At 40.4% G+C, this 17,682-nt stretch overlaps 1 protein-coding gene across 2 annotated transcripts; it reads left to right on the top strand.

The window, feature by feature from the left end:
• Positions 1 to 2,503: 2,503 nt before the first annotated feature.
• Positions 2,504 to 17,265, top strand: UGDH (UDP-glucose 6-dehydrogenase). Of its 2 annotated transcripts, XM_002188704.7 has the most exons (12): positions 2,504 to 2,725; positions 3,377 to 3,545; positions 5,836 to 5,937; positions 7,280 to 7,480; positions 7,564 to 7,761; positions 8,249 to 8,396; positions 9,648 to 9,742; positions 11,029 to 11,159; positions 11,844 to 11,977; positions 13,064 to 13,155; positions 13,246 to 13,356; positions 16,003 to 17,265. In XM_002188704.7, exons 2-12 carry the CDS (start codon positions 3,384 to 3,386, stop codon positions 16,111 to 16,113), a joined length of 1,485 nt encoding a protein of 494 aa, XP_002188740.1. In that variant the 5' UTR covers positions 2,504 to 2,725; positions 3,377 to 3,383; the 3' UTR covers positions 16,114 to 17,265. The 2 variants fall into 2 exon arrangements, with proteins under 2 accessions (XP_002188740.1, XP_072784188.1); XM_072928087.1 differs by lacking the exon at positions 3,377 to 3,545 and having other exon boundaries at positions 2,595 to 2,725.
• Positions 17,266 to 17,682: the final 417 nt, after the last annotated feature.

Here is a 17,682-nt window from a genome sequence, read left to right as displayed (position 1 = left end):
CTCTTTGCTCAGTAGTTTCTGGGAAGGCAGAGGTGTGGCCTCAAACCCACTCCCCAATATGCTAGAAGAGGGATTCACCTGACTTAGTCAATTGCCAATGCTAAAGAAAAACATACACCTGAAACCCCATTCCTCTTGTTACTTAGTTTACTTATCCTGCACTGCAAAAGTATTCAGTCTACACTAAGCCTTCAAAAAAATAGAGCAGAATTCACAACTGTTATTTTAAAGAATGACCAACAGTGGACCAGTCTCATCTGCTTTGCAGCAGCCTTACATAACCTTTCTTGCCTTACATGCCATTGGAAAAAATTCTACATCCTGGTAAATGATGGGCCTGCCTCAATGGAAAAACCAAGAAGATCCCATCCAATAACTCAGATTTTTTTCTGTAAGAAGAGGGGAGACCCAAACTTCATATCATTTATTTGCTATGCCTTTGAACTCTGCATTTTAAAATCTGCCTGTAGTGCCCTCACCACCAGAGTGTAGGCTATAGGGAAAGAACAGCAGCCCTCCTCATCCTTTCACAGAATCAGTTAGGTTTGAAAAGCCCTACAAGATCATGCAGTCCAACCTTTCAGGTTAAGTTGTGCTGTTTGCATGAGGGAATGTGAGATCAACATCCCAGGCAGGAGTGTGACTGTCTACCAGTGAAGGTCCTTTACTTCAAGAAAAGGGACTGGGGTCCATTGCCTGTTCCAAGGGTTCTTCAGACATTTGAAACAGCTCTCAAATAATAGACAACAACCCAGACCTTTCTCCTCCCAGGAAAGGGCTATGATTACCAGATAAAAATAAAAAGATCCCTTTCGAAGCTCCTTGGCAAGTAGCACAGATGCAGGTGGAGTGTTAGATCCACGTGTTTCTTTATAATCCTCAGGACATGGCACTCTCCTGAGGTAAGTATGCCTGAACGCCCCCCAGCCTACGAAGGCTCTGAAGCTCTTGCCCTCATTCTTAGCAAACTCAGTAACTGGGAGGTATTAGCTGACTCTAATGACCTACTGACTACCACACATACACCAGCAGGCAGAGGGAAGTCCTCACACACACCCAGCCTTGCAGCCTTCCTCTTTCTAGAAAATCCACTCCTTGTGTGCCAGGCACGCACAAAGCACACTTACCAACACCCTCAGCAGATCGCTCAAACGATCTGAAGTGATTTTGGCTGTGGCTGGTACAGAGGCACCAGATAACATTCTTGCAGTACAAATGTATGCATTCATGGCTATTCTGAGACCTAAGGAGATAGATGGGGTTTCAAAGAGGATGGTATAGCTGAAACTGACTTCTGTGTCACTCACTGAGCTTCTATTTGCTTTGATTAGGTTTCCCTGGGGGAAAAAAAAAAACAAAAAACCCACAAACCTAGACGTGTTTAAAACTGACACATCTGTGCCAGTAAGCAATGAGAAAAGGTATGACTTGTTTTTACTTCAGAATAAACACAGTGAACCCTGCACCTTTGCCAGGCAGTTCATTGACTAACCACGCTGAATCTGCCAGGATCCTGCACTGCCTGCAAACCTCAGTAGGCTCTTTCAGTAGAAACACACGTATTTCACACATTTCTAAAGGACCTGTGATTACAGTATGTACTCACTCAAATAGGTAGATATTCTTCTAGAGAAAGAGGAGATCCTCCAAAGTAGTAATAGGATAAGATATAAAACAGAAATAATGATTAAACTTTTAAAAATATATATTAAGAGCTATGGATGAAAATGCCACATAAGAAAAAGGCAATTCTTTAGTCACTTTGATAAGAACACACATGTATTATCCACCTAGACTGGCAACACTTAACATAGAAATTGTAATCTGTTTAAAGTCTAAATCACTACAATAATACAGATGGAGCAAAATCCCACACCCAGCATCTAGGAGAGGCAGTGTAAGTGAACTTAAATGTACTGGAGAAGAAAAGACACCCAATTTCTCACAATCTTTCTGCTCCCAAAGTCAGATGTAGTATACTAATACCATATCATGTTTATATAAAAGGCAAGAGCAGTATCCGAGAACTTTAATACTGCTAGGCAAGAGGTCCCTGGGCTGTGCCCAGGTCACAAGAGTGCAAGCTTGTTTTATTTCCTTCTTCTGGGCAATGTTCGCCACTGGACTTTAAAAGTGTAAACTTTAAGCACTGAACTGTACTCTAACCCATCCACGTTTCCCTTCACTTCTCTTTGTTGAGACCGTGCTACGGCACAGGAGAATGAACACCGCTTTCTTTAGTTCACAGTAACCATAGCTGAAGGACAAAAAATTATTCAACCACAATTCTCTTACAAAAATACCCTGAGGCAGAAGCCAGGAGCAGTTCAGCGGCGCAGTTCAGCGGCGCAGCCCCGCAGCTCCCAGCCGTGCCCGGGGGCCCTGCGGCCCCTGAGCCGCCCGCGCCGGGCCGGGCCTGCCCGAGGCGTCCCGCGGCCATTGGCGGGGGAGCGCCGGGCGGGGGCAGCGCCGGGCGGGCGGGCCGGCGCCGTTCTCCGCCCCCAGGGGAAGGGGAAGGCGGCGCGGCTCCGCTCGGCGGCCTCGCCATGAAGCCGCCGCCTCGGGCCCGCCGCGGCCCCTTAAATAGCGGCCGCCGCCGCCGCTGCCGCTTCCTTTGCAGCGGAGCGTCGCGTTGAGCTCGTTGCGCATCCTCGCCGAGCATCCCCGCCGCAGCGCTCCCGCTCGTCCCGCGGCGCCGGGACCGGACCGCGCCTGCCTGCCCTCGGTGAGTGTCCGTGCTGCGGCTGCGGTGCCGGCCGCGAGTGCCGCCGCTGCCGCCCCGGGGGCCCTTCCCGCCCCGGAGCTCGGGGCCGGGGCGCGGCCGGGGAGCCGCTCCCTTCCCGCCGCGCTCCCGGGGATGGAGCCCGCGGCGTCCGCCCGGCCCGGGGAGAGCGCGGCGGCTCGGCCCGCACCCTTCTCCAGGGAGGCAGCGGGAGCTGCGGCCTCCCTTTCCCGGCCGAGGGGCTGCAGGGGCGGGCGCGGCCCGGGGTGCCGAGGCTGGGGCCGCGCCGGTGCCGCCGAGCGCCGTCTGCAGCGGCGGGCGCCGCTGTGCCTGTGCCGGGGCTGCCCGGACTGCATCGGCAGCTCCTCGGCACCAGGGTGTGGTGTTCGGGCTGCCGCGACTCACAGCCGCCACAGAAACGCTGCTTTGGTGGTCTGTGTATGCCGGCGATCCGGAGAGCGGCAGGCTCCAAAACCTTCCCGGTTTGGAGAGAGGAGTAGCAGCTCATTTCAAGCGATCAGCCGTAAGGAAACGCCTCTGTGGGTCGCAGCATAATAAAATCTGAAATCACTGATATTCTTTGTTTGCCTTGATTTGTTGGCTGGTATTTTAATTTGTAGTTCCTGATTTTCCATTTCCCTCTCCTCTTACTAGAGCAATCATGTTTGAAATTAAGAAGATTTGCTGCATTGGTGCTGGTTATGTTGGTGGGCCAACCTGTAGTGTTATTGCACAGATGTGCCCCAGTATCAAAGTTACTGTTGTGGATGTTAATGAGGCCAGAATCAATGCCTGGAATTCAGACACACTCCCAATCTACGAGGTAAACATCACTGTTGTCTTTTATTCCAGCCAGCATTGCCTTTGCTTGCCTCCTAATACGTGGCATTTCCCTGTAGCCCATTTCTGAAGCTTGTCGAGCTTATCATGTCAGTGATGTCCTTCAAAAAGAGTATTCTGGAACACCTGCTTGTTGCTACTGCTCATTAAACCAGGTTTCTGAAATAACTGATGTAGATGTGTATTAATGATTACATGAAGGGCCTAATAAGGAAAAAGTAATTCTATATATAGTGAATTGTGCTAAATCATGCTGACTTTCTTTTGGAACCTGATTTGATCATAACATAGTCCTCTTGCTCAGTTACAGATACTACCTATCTGCTGGGTTGTAACACAGTATAAATGTGCAGTACTCAGCTGTAAACTTTATTTGCGTTCTGAATACTGCCAAAATCCAATCTGTGCTGTCCAGCTTTAATTATGTGGAAAGATGGGGACAGTCATGTTTCTGATTCAGATGTACTATGAATCTTCAATCTGGCCTAAGAAAACTAGACCAAATAAATGTACCACACTGTCACTCCTTCGTTACAGAATTACTTTAATTTGAAAATAGGTGAAGCATTTTTCTGTTTTGCTTCTCTTAGCATTTGTTTTTTTCCACTTTTTTTTCATCATAAAAGAATAGGTCTCTTTTTCTTTCCTTCTTTCTTTCAAGAAATAGAAGTTTTATAGATTTGACTTCTTTAATAGGAGTGAAAGCTTATCTTTACTTATCTCCCAAAGACAAGGCATCTGACTGGTACTATCAGTTGCTCTTTTGCTATAAAAAGTCTTCTTCCCTCTTAAAACCAGAGCTATACTGTGACTAAGTCAAGATCAATAGACCTTCTTTGTCCTATAAATTCAAGGGAAACTCTGTATAATGGTCAGATTAGAAGGTGAGACATGAATATAGTTTTTGAAAGCAAGTACTTTGTTTTCTCTTAACACTTAGACTGAATGAGCTAAAATAGAGCTTGCCTTGGCATGTTTAAAAAAAAAAAAAAACAACACACAAGCTTGTAGCATCTGTTTCCTGGAATGGTGTCCTTTGCTTACAAAGAATGTACAAAAACTGCCAAGAGTTAGTTCAGACAGTTGTAAAATTGAGTCATTGCACAGTGAGGTTTTTGTGGGTTTTTTTGGATTGGATAGTTTTTTTTCAGTGTCAGAAATTGTCGAGTGGACTGCCTTTCTATTTACATCCCATTGTAAGGACCATAGTTGGAATATTCAGTGGATTGTAAGGTGTTATTTTGCCTGTTCTGACCTTTGTTTTTCTTCTAAGTGGGTGGTATTTGATGTAAAATGAGACAGTAAAAATGTCTTGCATAAGAAGGCTTTTCCTTCCTTCCTTTCTTCTCTCCATCCGGTGAGCCTTTGCCTTTCTGGCGTTTACTTAAGTATCTAATGTCGTGATAGGTGTTGGAGTTGGAGATCTCAAGTTGGAGGTACGATTGCCATATGACAGTGCATGTCTGACTATTCAAACAAACTATCTTGGTTAAATTTTTTTAAGACCATTCTTAAAAATCCATACAGAGGATTGCTCATTTATATGTGGCCTCCTGCCTCTCTTATCTGAGTGGAAGTGTTAAGTGAGGGGAAAGTGTTACAGCACTATATGTATCTCTGGAAAGAATTTAATCATATTATGGCTTTTGTGATTCTTCCACACTGTAGGAGTAGTGCCAGGCTAAGTTTAATCTGGCCCAAAGGTGAGTAGTTGCTGAAAGGAGTGGTCTTGATTTCCTGTGTGTCTCTGCTGTCTAGCTTTCACTGGATCTGGCCTTGCTTACTTGGTAGAAGACTTTGTGGGGTGTTTTTTTATGCTGAAGCGGTTTTAGATCTGATAGTGAGGGGATCATGGACAGAGGGAAAAGGAGAATTGAGACCACTTCTTTTGCAGTCTAGGGAATATTGTAAGACTTCTTCTTGAATCTACATAACATCACTCTACAGGTATTTATTAAATTCCTTCTTGTGGTATTAGAACTGAGCACAGGAATAACTGAAAGCTAAAATTTGGCTGTGCAAATATGCAATTCAGTGTGGCTCAAAGTTTCAGAACAGTGTTGTGAGTCTTTTGAATATGATAGAGTTTAACTTTTTATACTGTGTAAATCTTCAGAAGCTTTACATCTGCCAGGCTGAAAACATGCTGCACTGATGGGGGGGAAAAAAAATCTTTCTGTATCTGAAATTATATTCTGTTTGGGCATAAAGTTTGCTGCTCTTCTAACTGCATTAATCGTAACTGGGTTTTTTTTTTTCTGCTACTTTTTCAGCCAGGATTACAAGAAGTAGTAGAATCCTGTCGAGGAAAAAACCTCTTCTTTTCCACCAGTATTGATGATGCCATTAGAGAAGCTGATCTTGTATTTATTTCTGTAAGTTTAGGAGAAGAAGGTGGTTTTCTTTTTTTTTTTCTTTCTTGTCAAATCATTATGTTGCTTTTCTTTTAAGAAGTTGCCTTTGTTTTGTCGTGTAGATTCAGTTAGCAGTGTCAAGTTACTGTGTCACAGATTTCTCCTTGTCTTTCTGTGTACTGCAGGAAAAGTGTTCAGCAAGCTTTTTATTTGTTTTTCTTATAGCCAGTAGCACCTTTGACAAATGAACAGGTTCTAAGTCAAAATGGTAACATTGCTGTTAAATTTGGTTAGGTGTATGGAGTCAGAGCAGAATGTAGTGCAGCTCTGTCAATGCAGTGTACTGGTGAAACCTGTGGGACCTTGATAATAATGATAAAATTCCTAGACAGATATGCAGAATCGTATGCTGGTTATTTGGTTACAGAGATGACCTATTTCTAGAATCTTTTCAAAATAGTGTGTTAGTGGAAGCAAGGATGGCTTTAATGTTTCAAAGCTATTGACCCCACTAGAAAGAAGATTTAGTAAAAGATTAACCTTTTGTAATCTAGAGGTTGTTACTAATGCAGAATCCAAAAGAACTGATTGCTATTTGCAATTTGTAGGCCACAGTTAAGTTTTTTGTTAAAGTTGTTTTTTTGTGAGGTCTCCTCTTTGTTAGGGCACTGTACTTTGGAGCTCCCTTTCTGATGGTATTTTCTTTCATGCATTAAGTCTCAAATGAATGCTGTGTGCTTGGATGACAGCCACTAATACAGTGCATATATTGCCACCTGTCCTTGGTTCAAAACAAGCTATTGTGTTTTACATGTTGTTGCCATTTCTTCTTTCCATTGTTAATGAAAAGGACCCTCTGTCTTAATCTAAACTACGTGTTTTCCCTCATGTTGCCTTTTCTGTGTACATCAGTATACTTATTTTCATCAGTCCTACACTTGGGTTTCATTGCAAAGTGAGTTTAAGCTATAGTTGCCTCACTGGCCGCAAGATTCTTATATGAGTCTTTGTAGCCCTAGTATAGGATAGGTAACAAAAGGTGTCTGGCCATAGTAATGAAGAAATTACTGGTGTTTCCAGAATAAGGATTGTTTCATCAAAGCCTGCAGAACTGCTATGAATTGCTCTTGTTTAAATCTTATTTAAATAGAGACCAATGAGCTTTCTGTAGGAAACAAAATGTGTAATTGAGACAGCTAATACCTCTTCATGTGATGTGGTAACCAGAATAATTCTGGGGTAGAAACATTTTCCTTCCTCTGAGAAGGAAAATGTCCATCAATCCTAACAATTTCACCTTGCCTCTTAGCACAAGAGGTACTGACCTGTAACATTTCTTCCCCTTTCATGTATTTGTAATTAGGTTAATACACCAACCAAGACCTATGGAATGGGAAAAGGACGAGCAGCTGATCTGAAATACATTGAAGCTTGTGCTAGAAGAATTGTACAGAATTCAAATGGCTATAAAATTGTCACTGAGAAAAGCACAGTTCCAGTACGTGCTGCAGAGAGCATTCGTCGAATATTTGATGCTAATACTAAGCCTAACTTGGATTTGCAGGTAAACATAATCTTTGAATTGTGTATTTAAAGCCTGGCTGTTGCTTTTGGCTTTTACTTGCTCTTGTTCTCCTGTGCGTGTAGGTGCTGTCTAACCCGGAGTTCCTTGCCGAAGGAACAGCCATCAAGGACCTGAAGAACCCGGACAGAGTGCTCATAGGAGGAGATGACTCTCCAGAGGGACAGAAAGCTGTCCGTGCTCTCTGTGCTGTTTATGAGCACTGGGTGCCCAAGGAAAAAATCCTCACAACCAATACCTGGTCATCAGAACTTTCTAAACTGGTTAGTGTTGCTCCCTGGTGTGGTCTGCAGTGAGCAAGGGGTGTGAGACAAAGCTCAGAAACAGAATTTTGTTGGCATTGAGTGATGCAACTAGGAAAGACAGGTTAGGTTGGGAGGACTCAATGCGTATGTCAAAGGATATTGATCTTTTCAGATCAGCTGACCTAATTAATAGATGATTCTGACTTTCTGTGAAGTCTTTGCTCACTTTTATTGCTGTTCGTTATTAATAAGAGCAAGCCTCCAGTGCTGCAGAAACTGATTACTGTCATAAAATGCTTCAAACTCTGCAAGTTAAGCATTGTCTTGTTTTGCTTAAAATCCCATTAACTGGCATCTGTATATTAAACTCGTTAGGTTAACCTTTTGTATGTCAGTGGAGTTGCATAGATACTAAAGTAATCCTTTCAGTAGCTACTCCCTTTGGTCTGTGGACATCTTGGTTTCCGAAAAAAATGAAGTTCTTTACTATGCTTTTTATTTGCAGGCAGCTAACGCGTTCCTTGCCCAAAGAATCAGCAGCATTAACTCAATCAGTGCTCTGTGTGAAGCTACAGGAGCAGATGTTGAAGAAGTAGCAAGAGCTATTGGAACAGACCAAAGAATTGGAAATAAATTTCTCAAAGCCAGTGTTGGTAAATGAAAAATTCTTCCTTTTTCCTCACTGGGCTTCTGTTTAATAGTGTAACAGTAGTGTTTTGAAATAAGTGATCTGATTTTAGAAAATCTAAAATTTTCTACAGCTTTAGACGTGCTTAATGTATGAAAACATTACTGCAGAATACTAGTATAAATCAATTTTTCTGGTAAAATATGTAGAACTGATGTTGCTCCAGACCCAGCAACCTGAAACTGCATGGTTTACCCTGCCTGTGACACTGGAAAGAAAAGCTGTGACTTAATTTTTCTGAAGCATCACTGACAACAGTGCTTGGGAAGATGGCTTCCCAATTGCAACTGCTGCAGTTTTGTTTGGGAGTTGCTGCCAGAGGCCTAAGGGAGAGGATACCTCTAGCTCAGAATATGTGATGACAGCTTCTAATTTGGAGGATGAATTCATAGGATCATAAGGTTGGAAAAAACCTCCAAGATCGAGTCCAACCTTTGACTAATCACCACCTTGTCAACTAAGCCACGGCACTAAATGCCATATGCAGTCATTTCTGGATTAGATTTATGAGAGAGTAAAATGTGATGAAGTGGTGATTGGTGCATCAAACTTTCAAACTTCAGAACAAGACTAAAGCCTCTCTGTATGGTTTCATGCTAGAAAGTGTGACTTTAAAATAACCTTATTATATATAACCAATCCTAGACTCTATGCAAGAGTGAAAAATAGATAGCTAATGCATTACCAAAAATTACTACTAGATTGTTATAATTCCTTCTACAGTGTGTCTCTGGGACTCTGCTTGCTGAACAAAGTTCTAGGTTCAGTGATTCCTCTATATCAGTTCTCCCTTGGTCAGCTGTGGTGATCTTTCGTTCTTGGCAATTATTAGATATCGGTTTGGGGGTACAAGAGGAAGGAACCTAATCCTAACACACTTGTTTTGAGAAATATTAGTCTAAATCTTGAGGCGGGGGGGAACAGGCCCAGGAGCTTGTGTACCTTCTTTTAATAATAACCCTCAGTTGCTTTTTTTCATACAGGTTCAGGTTTCTATGTTAAAACTTCCATTGATTTCAGTGGAACCTGAAGCATAATTAAGCCTTCTGTAGCTGACAAAGTAGGTTCAGGAATTGGATTTTAAGAGATAGAGGTTTTTTATTTGCTAGCAGTGAAATACTGGGGAAAATTACAATGCTGACTATGTCCAGTGATTGCACAGATTGGCTAGGATCAGTACCGTAGTCACCTGTAAGGTAACTGTTTTCTCTTTCAGGGTTTGGAGGTAGCTGTTTTCAGAAGGATGTCTTGAATTTAGTGTACCTCTGTGAGGCACTGAACTTACCTGAGGTCGCTCGCTACTGGCAACAGGTACAAGTTCTTCACCAATTTTTTCAGAGGGTGGTGTTTCTTCAGCACTCAGCAGACATTGAGCCTTTAAGCATTGTCCACACAAACTTTGTTTCAGCTCCAAGGAGCAGATACCTTAGTGCTGATCACCTTTATATTTCAGGGCCCTTGGCTTAACACTGACATTTGATACTTGTGGGTGCTTCAGCTTTTTTGGGGTGAATTAAGTTACTTGGGTCAAATGCACTGTGAAGCTGTCTATCAGTAGTAGAAGATGTGCAGTATAAGCATGTGTCTCCTGTCTTTCTTTTGCAGTTGGGTATCTGTCCGCTTTGAATTCAGAACTTGTGATCTCTTCCTCAGGGTCTACTTTTACAGTTCTGGAAGAACTCCGTAGATCTTGCTATTTTTAAAAATAAATATGGTTGCTGTTGTTCCCTCGTTTAAAGTTAGAAATGGTTGGGAATAAAGGGATGCTCTCAGGCCTGTCTCCAATGCAGCAATGATACCCGGCCTGTAAGCATTTCCCTATTAACCAGTGAAAGCACCTCACCTTTCTTCCTAGTCCTGACTGAGATGCTTTGAGATGTGTGGTATGGTCAAACAACCCCTTTGGTTTATTGTCCTGATTTGTCTGTGGTGGTCAAGTATAAGGCTGTTTGCAGATGCCCCCAGAATACCAAGTACATGATTTTCCTACCTTATTAGCTTTGGTTTTTTTGGCCTTCATTTTGGTTAGCCTGTTTTCCCTTCGTTCTTCTTCATCCCAGGATCAACTGGAACACTTGCATGTTCCAAATGAAAGTGAGGCATTTAAGTGTGGTTAAATTACACAGGTTTTGTGTATTGGCATCTGTTAGTGTGGATTAAAAAAGCTAAAAATATTCCCACAGTTGTTACACAAGGCATGTTAAAAAAGTGTGGGTCTGGCAATGGCACATACAAATTTTAGGGTACTAGCAAGTACCCTAACACTGAAATTCTGTTCTAGGCAGAGACATGGAAAGCAGTAAGTTTTAATTTTTTGAAAAAAGCAGTCAGAAAAAAAATCATAGACTTTAAACTATATAATGCATGTTAAGATGTATATATATGCATCTGTATTCACTTTTTAAATAGGATTTATCTCAGAATTTAAGTGATAAACTAAATTTATCTTTGGATTGTTTATGATACTGAGTAAAAATGGTTACTCTTTTATGACTCTATTAAATTTATGTGTGGGTAGTTCAGCTTGATTATTAATGGAATCTGTTCATAGTTTAAAATGGCTCCCTTCTGTACCATCATGGCTTGTATAATTTCAGGTAATAGACATGAATGATTATCAGAGAAGAAGATTTGCTTCCCGCATTATTGACAGCTTGTTTAATACTGTCACTGACAAGAAGATTGCTATTTTAGGGTTTGCTTTCAAAAAGGATACTGGGGACACAAGGTAAGCAAGCAAGCTCAGTTCACCGCATGGATTCCTTACAGCTGTCACCTGCCACCCAGCTAATGCCAACCACTGAACTGAATTGATGGCTGCATATTGGGACCCTATTTTTTTGTGACTGCATTGGGTTGTAACAAGGATTAGTCTTTCTTAAATGGGTGAGAAGTGATTCTTGACCTCTACAGCAGACCTGAGTCATGCAGAAGTTGCAGATGATTCTAGGCCTTATTAATTTGTACAAGCAAAGATAGATTTTGACAGACTCCTTCCATTCTTCAGAAAAGAATGCAAACACTTTTGCAGCTGGTTCCAAGTTGCTTTGTGAAACCAAAGTTTCCTCAAATGGTTCATTCTGACCTCACAGGAGAACAAACTTGTAACAACTCTTCAGCTGCAGTTTGTGGGGAAAGCTTATAAACTCTAGGCCTTTACAATTTTGGTCATTTAGGAGTCATCAGACTCATTATCTTTCTTGGATGATTCAGCAAAAGAGTTACAGACCTTTTAATATTATTCTCCTTGGTGTCCATCAAGATTACACATTTCCTGCTGGCATGGTTGCCACTAAGATATTTAATGTAAAAATTATATAAAAACTCTGGCATTGCATATCATGATACATGAGAACTTTCATTACTTGGTACAAGCAACCTGGTTCTTTAACTGATTGATTCCCTTCCTTAGAGAGTCATCCAGTATCTACATTAGCAAGTATTTAATGGATGAAGGAGCAAAGCTGCATATCTATGACCCTAAAGTACCTAAGGAACAAATCATCTTGGATCTCTCACATCTGGGTGTCTCAGAAGATAACCAAGGTAAGAATTCTCATATAAAATTTATTCCACTCTTCCCACCCTATTCTCAATATACATGGGTCTGTTTAAATATTATAAATTCATTTTCAGCATGACATCATTGTGCTGTTGGTTACACTTACTAAAAGATTGTTATAGCTCAGAGGTTTACTCTCATTCTTCTTCCTTTCACTGCAGCTTTTGTAGATAAATGCTAATTCTCAACTACTGTATATTTTTCTTCCAGTAAACATGCATTTGAATAGATGCCTAGAATTTTATCTCTGAGTAATTAAAAGGAAAAGAAACAAGAATATCCAGGACAGACTAGTTATGACAGTTCCTTTGTGCCCCAAGTTCTATTTTAGTTCGTTCTCACATATCTAAAATAGAAATAAAGAAGTGATTCTGGAATGTACTATTGAGCATTCTCCCTTCCCTCATATCACTTCCAAATTACTTTGTTCCCTTACATTCAAGAAACCTAAAATGATCACCTATGATTGCAGAGGTAAGGGGTATTTGGGACTTCTGTTTTCTTACTGGGGAGAGGGGGAATGGACCTGATGGATGGGGCAAATAGTCGAGGCTTCTAGAGGTGAAGAGAATGGAGTGAATTGAGCTGTGATGAAGAATGAAGGGTGTACATTATTAGACATGCCCTTGAATTAGAAGGGAAAGGGGAGGCTTTCCTCTAGGCAGCTGCTCAGGCAGCCCCTGGGGAGCCACGTGTGTCTCTTCTCTAGTGTGAACTGAGTGTAAAATAGAAACTGTGATGTGCTGCTGTTATACAGACAATGACCTTTGTGAGAGTTGGCATTTGAGCACTCCATAGTTACTTCAAACTCTAGAGATTTGCTTGACTGTTTACATCAAATCTGAATGCTTGACTTCAAACATTTAAGAGCTCTGACTGCTCAGTTGCCATGTACGACCTGCTTTCATTTAAATAAGTAAAATCAAAATATTAATTATCTTGGTAGAAAATATCTCTAGGTGAGTGACTTGAGACCACTTGTGTAGGGCAAGGAAGGAGACTAATTTGGCAGAGCCATGCCAGGCTGATGCTAAAGACATGCAGAAAAAAGCTGTTTTCCTTCTGTACAGTGTCTCGCTTGGTCACTATCAGTGAAGATCCCTATGAAGCCTGTGATGGAGCTCATGCCCTTGTAATTTGCACTGAATGGGACATGTTTAAGGTAAATGCTATCGTTAATTTTTACTAAAGAAAAAAAAGAGAGATTGCTATGCTACTTATTTATTCTGTCTGTTTTAATTACTCTTTACAGGAGTTGGATTATGAGCGTATTCATAAGAAAATGCTTAAGCCTGCATTTATTTTTGATGGTAGGAGAGTTCTAGATGATCTTCACAATGAGTTACAAGTCATTGGCTTCCAGGTAATCATCTGGGTTATATTTCTTATGTTTATTTCCTTCTGCTCTCTTCCCTATTGCTCTCCTCCTTCAGTCACTGTGTACCAAGGGGGGAAAAAAGACCTCTAGAGGTGAGAATTTACATGTAAACATGTCTGTTCTTAAGTACAGACATGTTCATTAGTACTGTCTTCCTCCACTATGTTACTACTTTCACAGACTGATGTGCTTTTAAAGTTGAGGCCATGCCATTAACATTCCACAGTAAAAGCCTGCCTTAGAATCATTTAGGTTGGAAAAAACATCTGAGGTCATGGAGTGCAACTATAAATCTAACATCTGAATGCTGCTCTGCCCTTCTTGCAGTAGAGAAATAATGGATAGTTAGGAGGTAAATGTGAAAAACTGCTAAATCTCATGCCTAAATTTATTCTAGGCATGATATTTGACTCCAAAACCAGCCCCTTCACTGTTTGTATGTTACAACCTATGCCATAGCCTCTACTTGGAATCTTATTTTAATATCCCAAAAAAAAGAAGCTTTTGAAATTGACAGTAACAGGATAGCAAAACACACTTCTTGCAGAAGTAAATGTAAGCTGTTAGTACCATTTTTGCTCCTCACAGAAAACATAAGCAGGTTTACTGAAGATATGAGACTTAAACACTGAACAAGATGTAATGCAGGTAATAAATGTTTATCAGCCAATGAGAGATTCACTTGGACAAACTATTAAGGGAAGTTTTAGATTCTGCTCCCAGAGGGCTGTGAAACAAAGCTGGCTGATACTGGAGGTGAAAGCAGTGAATGCAAAGATGTATCTGAAGATAGTCAGTGAAAGGCTCAAGAATTACATGAGAGGCTGGAGGAGATGACTGATTAGTCCTTTTAGTCCTTTGTGTTTGATTAAGATCAGCCAGAAGATCCAAACAATGGTGTTTGTTTATACCAGAGAGAGAAAGCTTAACTTTTTAGATAAGTGTTTTGCTAAGCTAGCAGCAAATTCTAATGTGTGATATTTCTCCTAGGAATTTATCTTCTGAAGTCTTCTGTGGCTTAAAGACTTTATAGATCAGAGACTGTACTTTTGTGTTTCTTCTATGAAATTCTAGTTGAATTTTTAACTAATTTGTGTGCTTGCCATCCGGAATGCAATTAGTCATCCAGTTTATTAACCAGATTTTTCATCCAGAATATCATTGCAAAGACATTTAACAATTGACCTATATTTTCTGCATAAAATAATCAAAAGGTTTTTGTCTTAAACAGGCAATCCCAAAATTTAGGTTTTTAGAGCCCTCATCTTTTAACTTCCCTTGTTAAAAGCTATTGCATTAGATGGCCTGATGCTAGTAGCAATTCCATTGTATACAATCCAAACCTATGAATTTGAGTAATTTAAAATTTTTTTCCCAATATTTTTTTTTTCTCAAACTAGCATTTAAATAGCTTTAAACACACCTACCATTTCAATTATAACCTGTTTCCACAGGTAAAGCTTAATTCGGGAAATATGAAGGATTCTAGGCAGAGTAATTTCCGACTTGAGAAAAAAGCCTGCTTAGGTCTCAAGCAGGGAAAGCAGAGTAAGCCTTGATTGAAGGGCTTGAAGCACTTTCAGCATAGATGTAATTTGACTAATACTAGAATCACCAAATCCTAGAGTAGTCTGATGGAAGTGTCTCAGCCAGACATTTTAAGAACAAAGTCTGCAGGCCAGATCAGATGCACGTTTCAGTCACTTTTCATTCCCTGTACCCCTGAGTACTGTGCTTCTCTTATAATGGCTATAGGATTTCTCTCTGGATATTTTTTCTTTGTTTAAGCTACAAGTATGTGCACTGTTTGTGAACCAGCTTGTATAAATCCATTTAACCAGGCAGTTGAAGCTGTTAAAGGCAAATATGGCACATATAGCTCTCTTGAATGTTTAAACAATGCTCTTCAGCATTAACTCAGATGCCTGCCTAGAATATGTTCATCAAAATTTTGTTAAAATAGAATAGTTCCAAGTATTTTGTCTTTTGGAGCTTTGCATTTGACCTGCATTACTTAAGAGGAAAGCTGTAGTTCTGCTTATTTACTGAGTGTCAGAGCTGTCTTTCCTAGTTGGTGTTTTCTCTTCTACAAGCTCTGTCCTTAGTCTGACCTAGAAATTAGAGGCATTTGCCTTGCTCTTTGAATTTTGCCATACCTGCCTTGAGTGTGTTGGCTGTGCAACAGGCTTTCACTTGTTGTGTTGGCTGCCTTTAGCCTTTCAGAGTTGTGTTGCTTCAAAAACAGCCTACTGCATTATGGAGGCAAAAAGCTTTTTCTGTGCTAATTTAGTATAAATTTTTAGGAAAAGGAGTCTGAAGCCCCATTTTATGAATATCCAGAAACACTTTATGGTATTTGTAGTCCTGTGGAAGATGAGGCAGATGAATGTTCAAATTGTCAATATACAGCTTTAAGTAGGCAAAACAGGCACCTGTAAAAGGTTGGCTGGTTGTTTTGGTTTTTTAACAAACCCTTTGCAACTCCAGTAACAGAAACTGACCTTGGGCACACTGTGCTTTGTGGCTTGTTTTATTCTAATGTTCATAAAATATGTTCTTTGCAGATTCATCATAGGTTGACATGATTGTTAGCTTGCCACATTGACTTGTGAAATGTGTTTTCTTTTTCAGATCGAAACAATTGGGAAGAAGGTGTCAGCCAAAAGAATTCCTTTTGCTTCTTCATGTGAAATTCCTAAATTCAGCCTGCAGGATCCACCTGTCAAAAAGCCTAGAGTATAATGTGTAATAGATACTGAAGGAATTTTGTTGATCTTCCTAGTGATAATACTGTAAGCCTATGCTTTTTTAAAGGAAATATATTTTTCATAAACTAAAACAGTTTTACACTAGAAATGGTACCTGGTACATGTGAATTCAGTCTATTTTCAATTCTCTATTTTTATAGCAATTTTTTTTCGTTACTGAAGATGGTACAAACCTGTTTCTAATAATGAATCATCTTTTAAGTGAAAAGTTACCTTCAAACTGCAGATTTCTACTTCCAGAAATGTTCCTAAACAGCACTTTAAATATTTCAAATTATATAAAAACAAAAGAAATAGGATATCTTTTTACCTTAGTCCAGTTATAGACTGTAATCAGTCTATATAAACTGTGATCTATGGACTGGAGCTCTGGTCTCACCAATTTTTTTTCTTTTGGGGTGATTCTTTGCCTGGTTAAATGTGTGCTCTAACTGGCTTTGAAGTCAAAAGATCATTTCTAAGTAAATTGGTAGGGTTTAGGTTCAGCCCTAAGGTAGAACTGACTTCAGAAATAATGTGCCAGTCCTGGTTGGGCTCCACTGACACTGGTGCAGTCTAAAGTGCATATTTTGGGAGACCACATAGTTCTGCAGGCATCAATCATGTAATTCGTGCCAGTGGACAGTAGTTACAAACTGATCCACTGGAAGATCTTCAGTTTTCATTCTTTGGTTGTCTTGCCTACATTCCATGTGCAGCCACACATTTTTTATTTAATCAGATTCCTGGGGCAAGTATTCCCAAAGTTACAGCGACACAACTTGTCTTCAGCAGAGGAGCATTCTGCTTGTTTGAACATTGAATTTAAGGAAAATTACCTTAATTTGGTATCAGCCCAAGTAAAAAACAAATATTTGCTTTAATGTTACCTGACAGTTATCTTTTTCTTCATGACATATTCCATCTGAAAGCAGTCTTTTTAATGAATCTGCAAAAAATTAATCTTTGCTGTGAAGAAATCGTTAAAAATAAATTCAGCCCCATAAATCAGCTTCCTACCTCATTTGACTAGCAGGAATGGATACTTCCAATGTTCTCTTGATATTTTTGCCTTTACTGTTAGTTTTTTTCTACTTGTTTTTGTTATTCTCAATTGGCCAGTGCTATTAAAATCCTTGAGATGACAGTGTTTGTCAGTGTTTGGCTTGTTGCATGGGGTTCTGAAATGGAGGGGAAGATAGAGAAGGATGACCATGAGCAGGTTTCAGACTAGAAGGTAGAGACATCTTAGTTGAATAATGGAGTGTTGGGATAGTAGGGAATTATCCTGCAACTGGTCAAATAATACCCTCTGAATTACTCGACTGGTGTGCCTTCAAACATGGTGTATCAATAGTTAAACAGGAGGTAAGATCAGAGTCTTGGTTATGAGCGCTATTACTGGAACTGCTTACCCACAGAAATGTAGATAGCGTTTAAGCTTTAGGACAGTTACTTGAAGATTTAGGGAACTGGTATAACAATTTGGATAGACAATACAAGACACTTACCTGACTGAAATAGTTGTGTCCTTGAAGCAGATGCTTCCAGGTTCTGCATGTTT

The sequence above is a fragment of the Taeniopygia guttata genome, chromosome 4 (genome assembly GCF_048771995.1).
Source record: "Taeniopygia guttata chromosome 4, bTaeGut7.mat, whole genome shotgun sequence".
NCBI classification, from domain to species: Eukaryota; Metazoa; Chordata; class Aves; order Passeriformes; family Estrildidae; genus Taeniopygia; species Taeniopygia guttata.
This window is presented reverse-complemented; position numbering and strand designations above follow the sequence as displayed.

Coding starts and splice junctions, on each gene's coding strand:
- UGDH (XM_002188704.7), top strand. CDS start 3,384: ATGTTTGAAATTAAGAAGATTTGCTGCATTGGTGCTGGTTATGTTGGT. Junction 7,481..7,563: donor AGCCTAACTTGGATTTGCAG/GTAAACATAATC, acceptor CTGTGCGTGTAG/GTGCTGTCTAACCCGGAGTT. Junction 7,762..8,248: donor CATCAGAACTTTCTAAACTG/GTTAGTGTTGCT, acceptor TTTTATTTGCAG/GCAGCTAACGCGTTCCTTGC.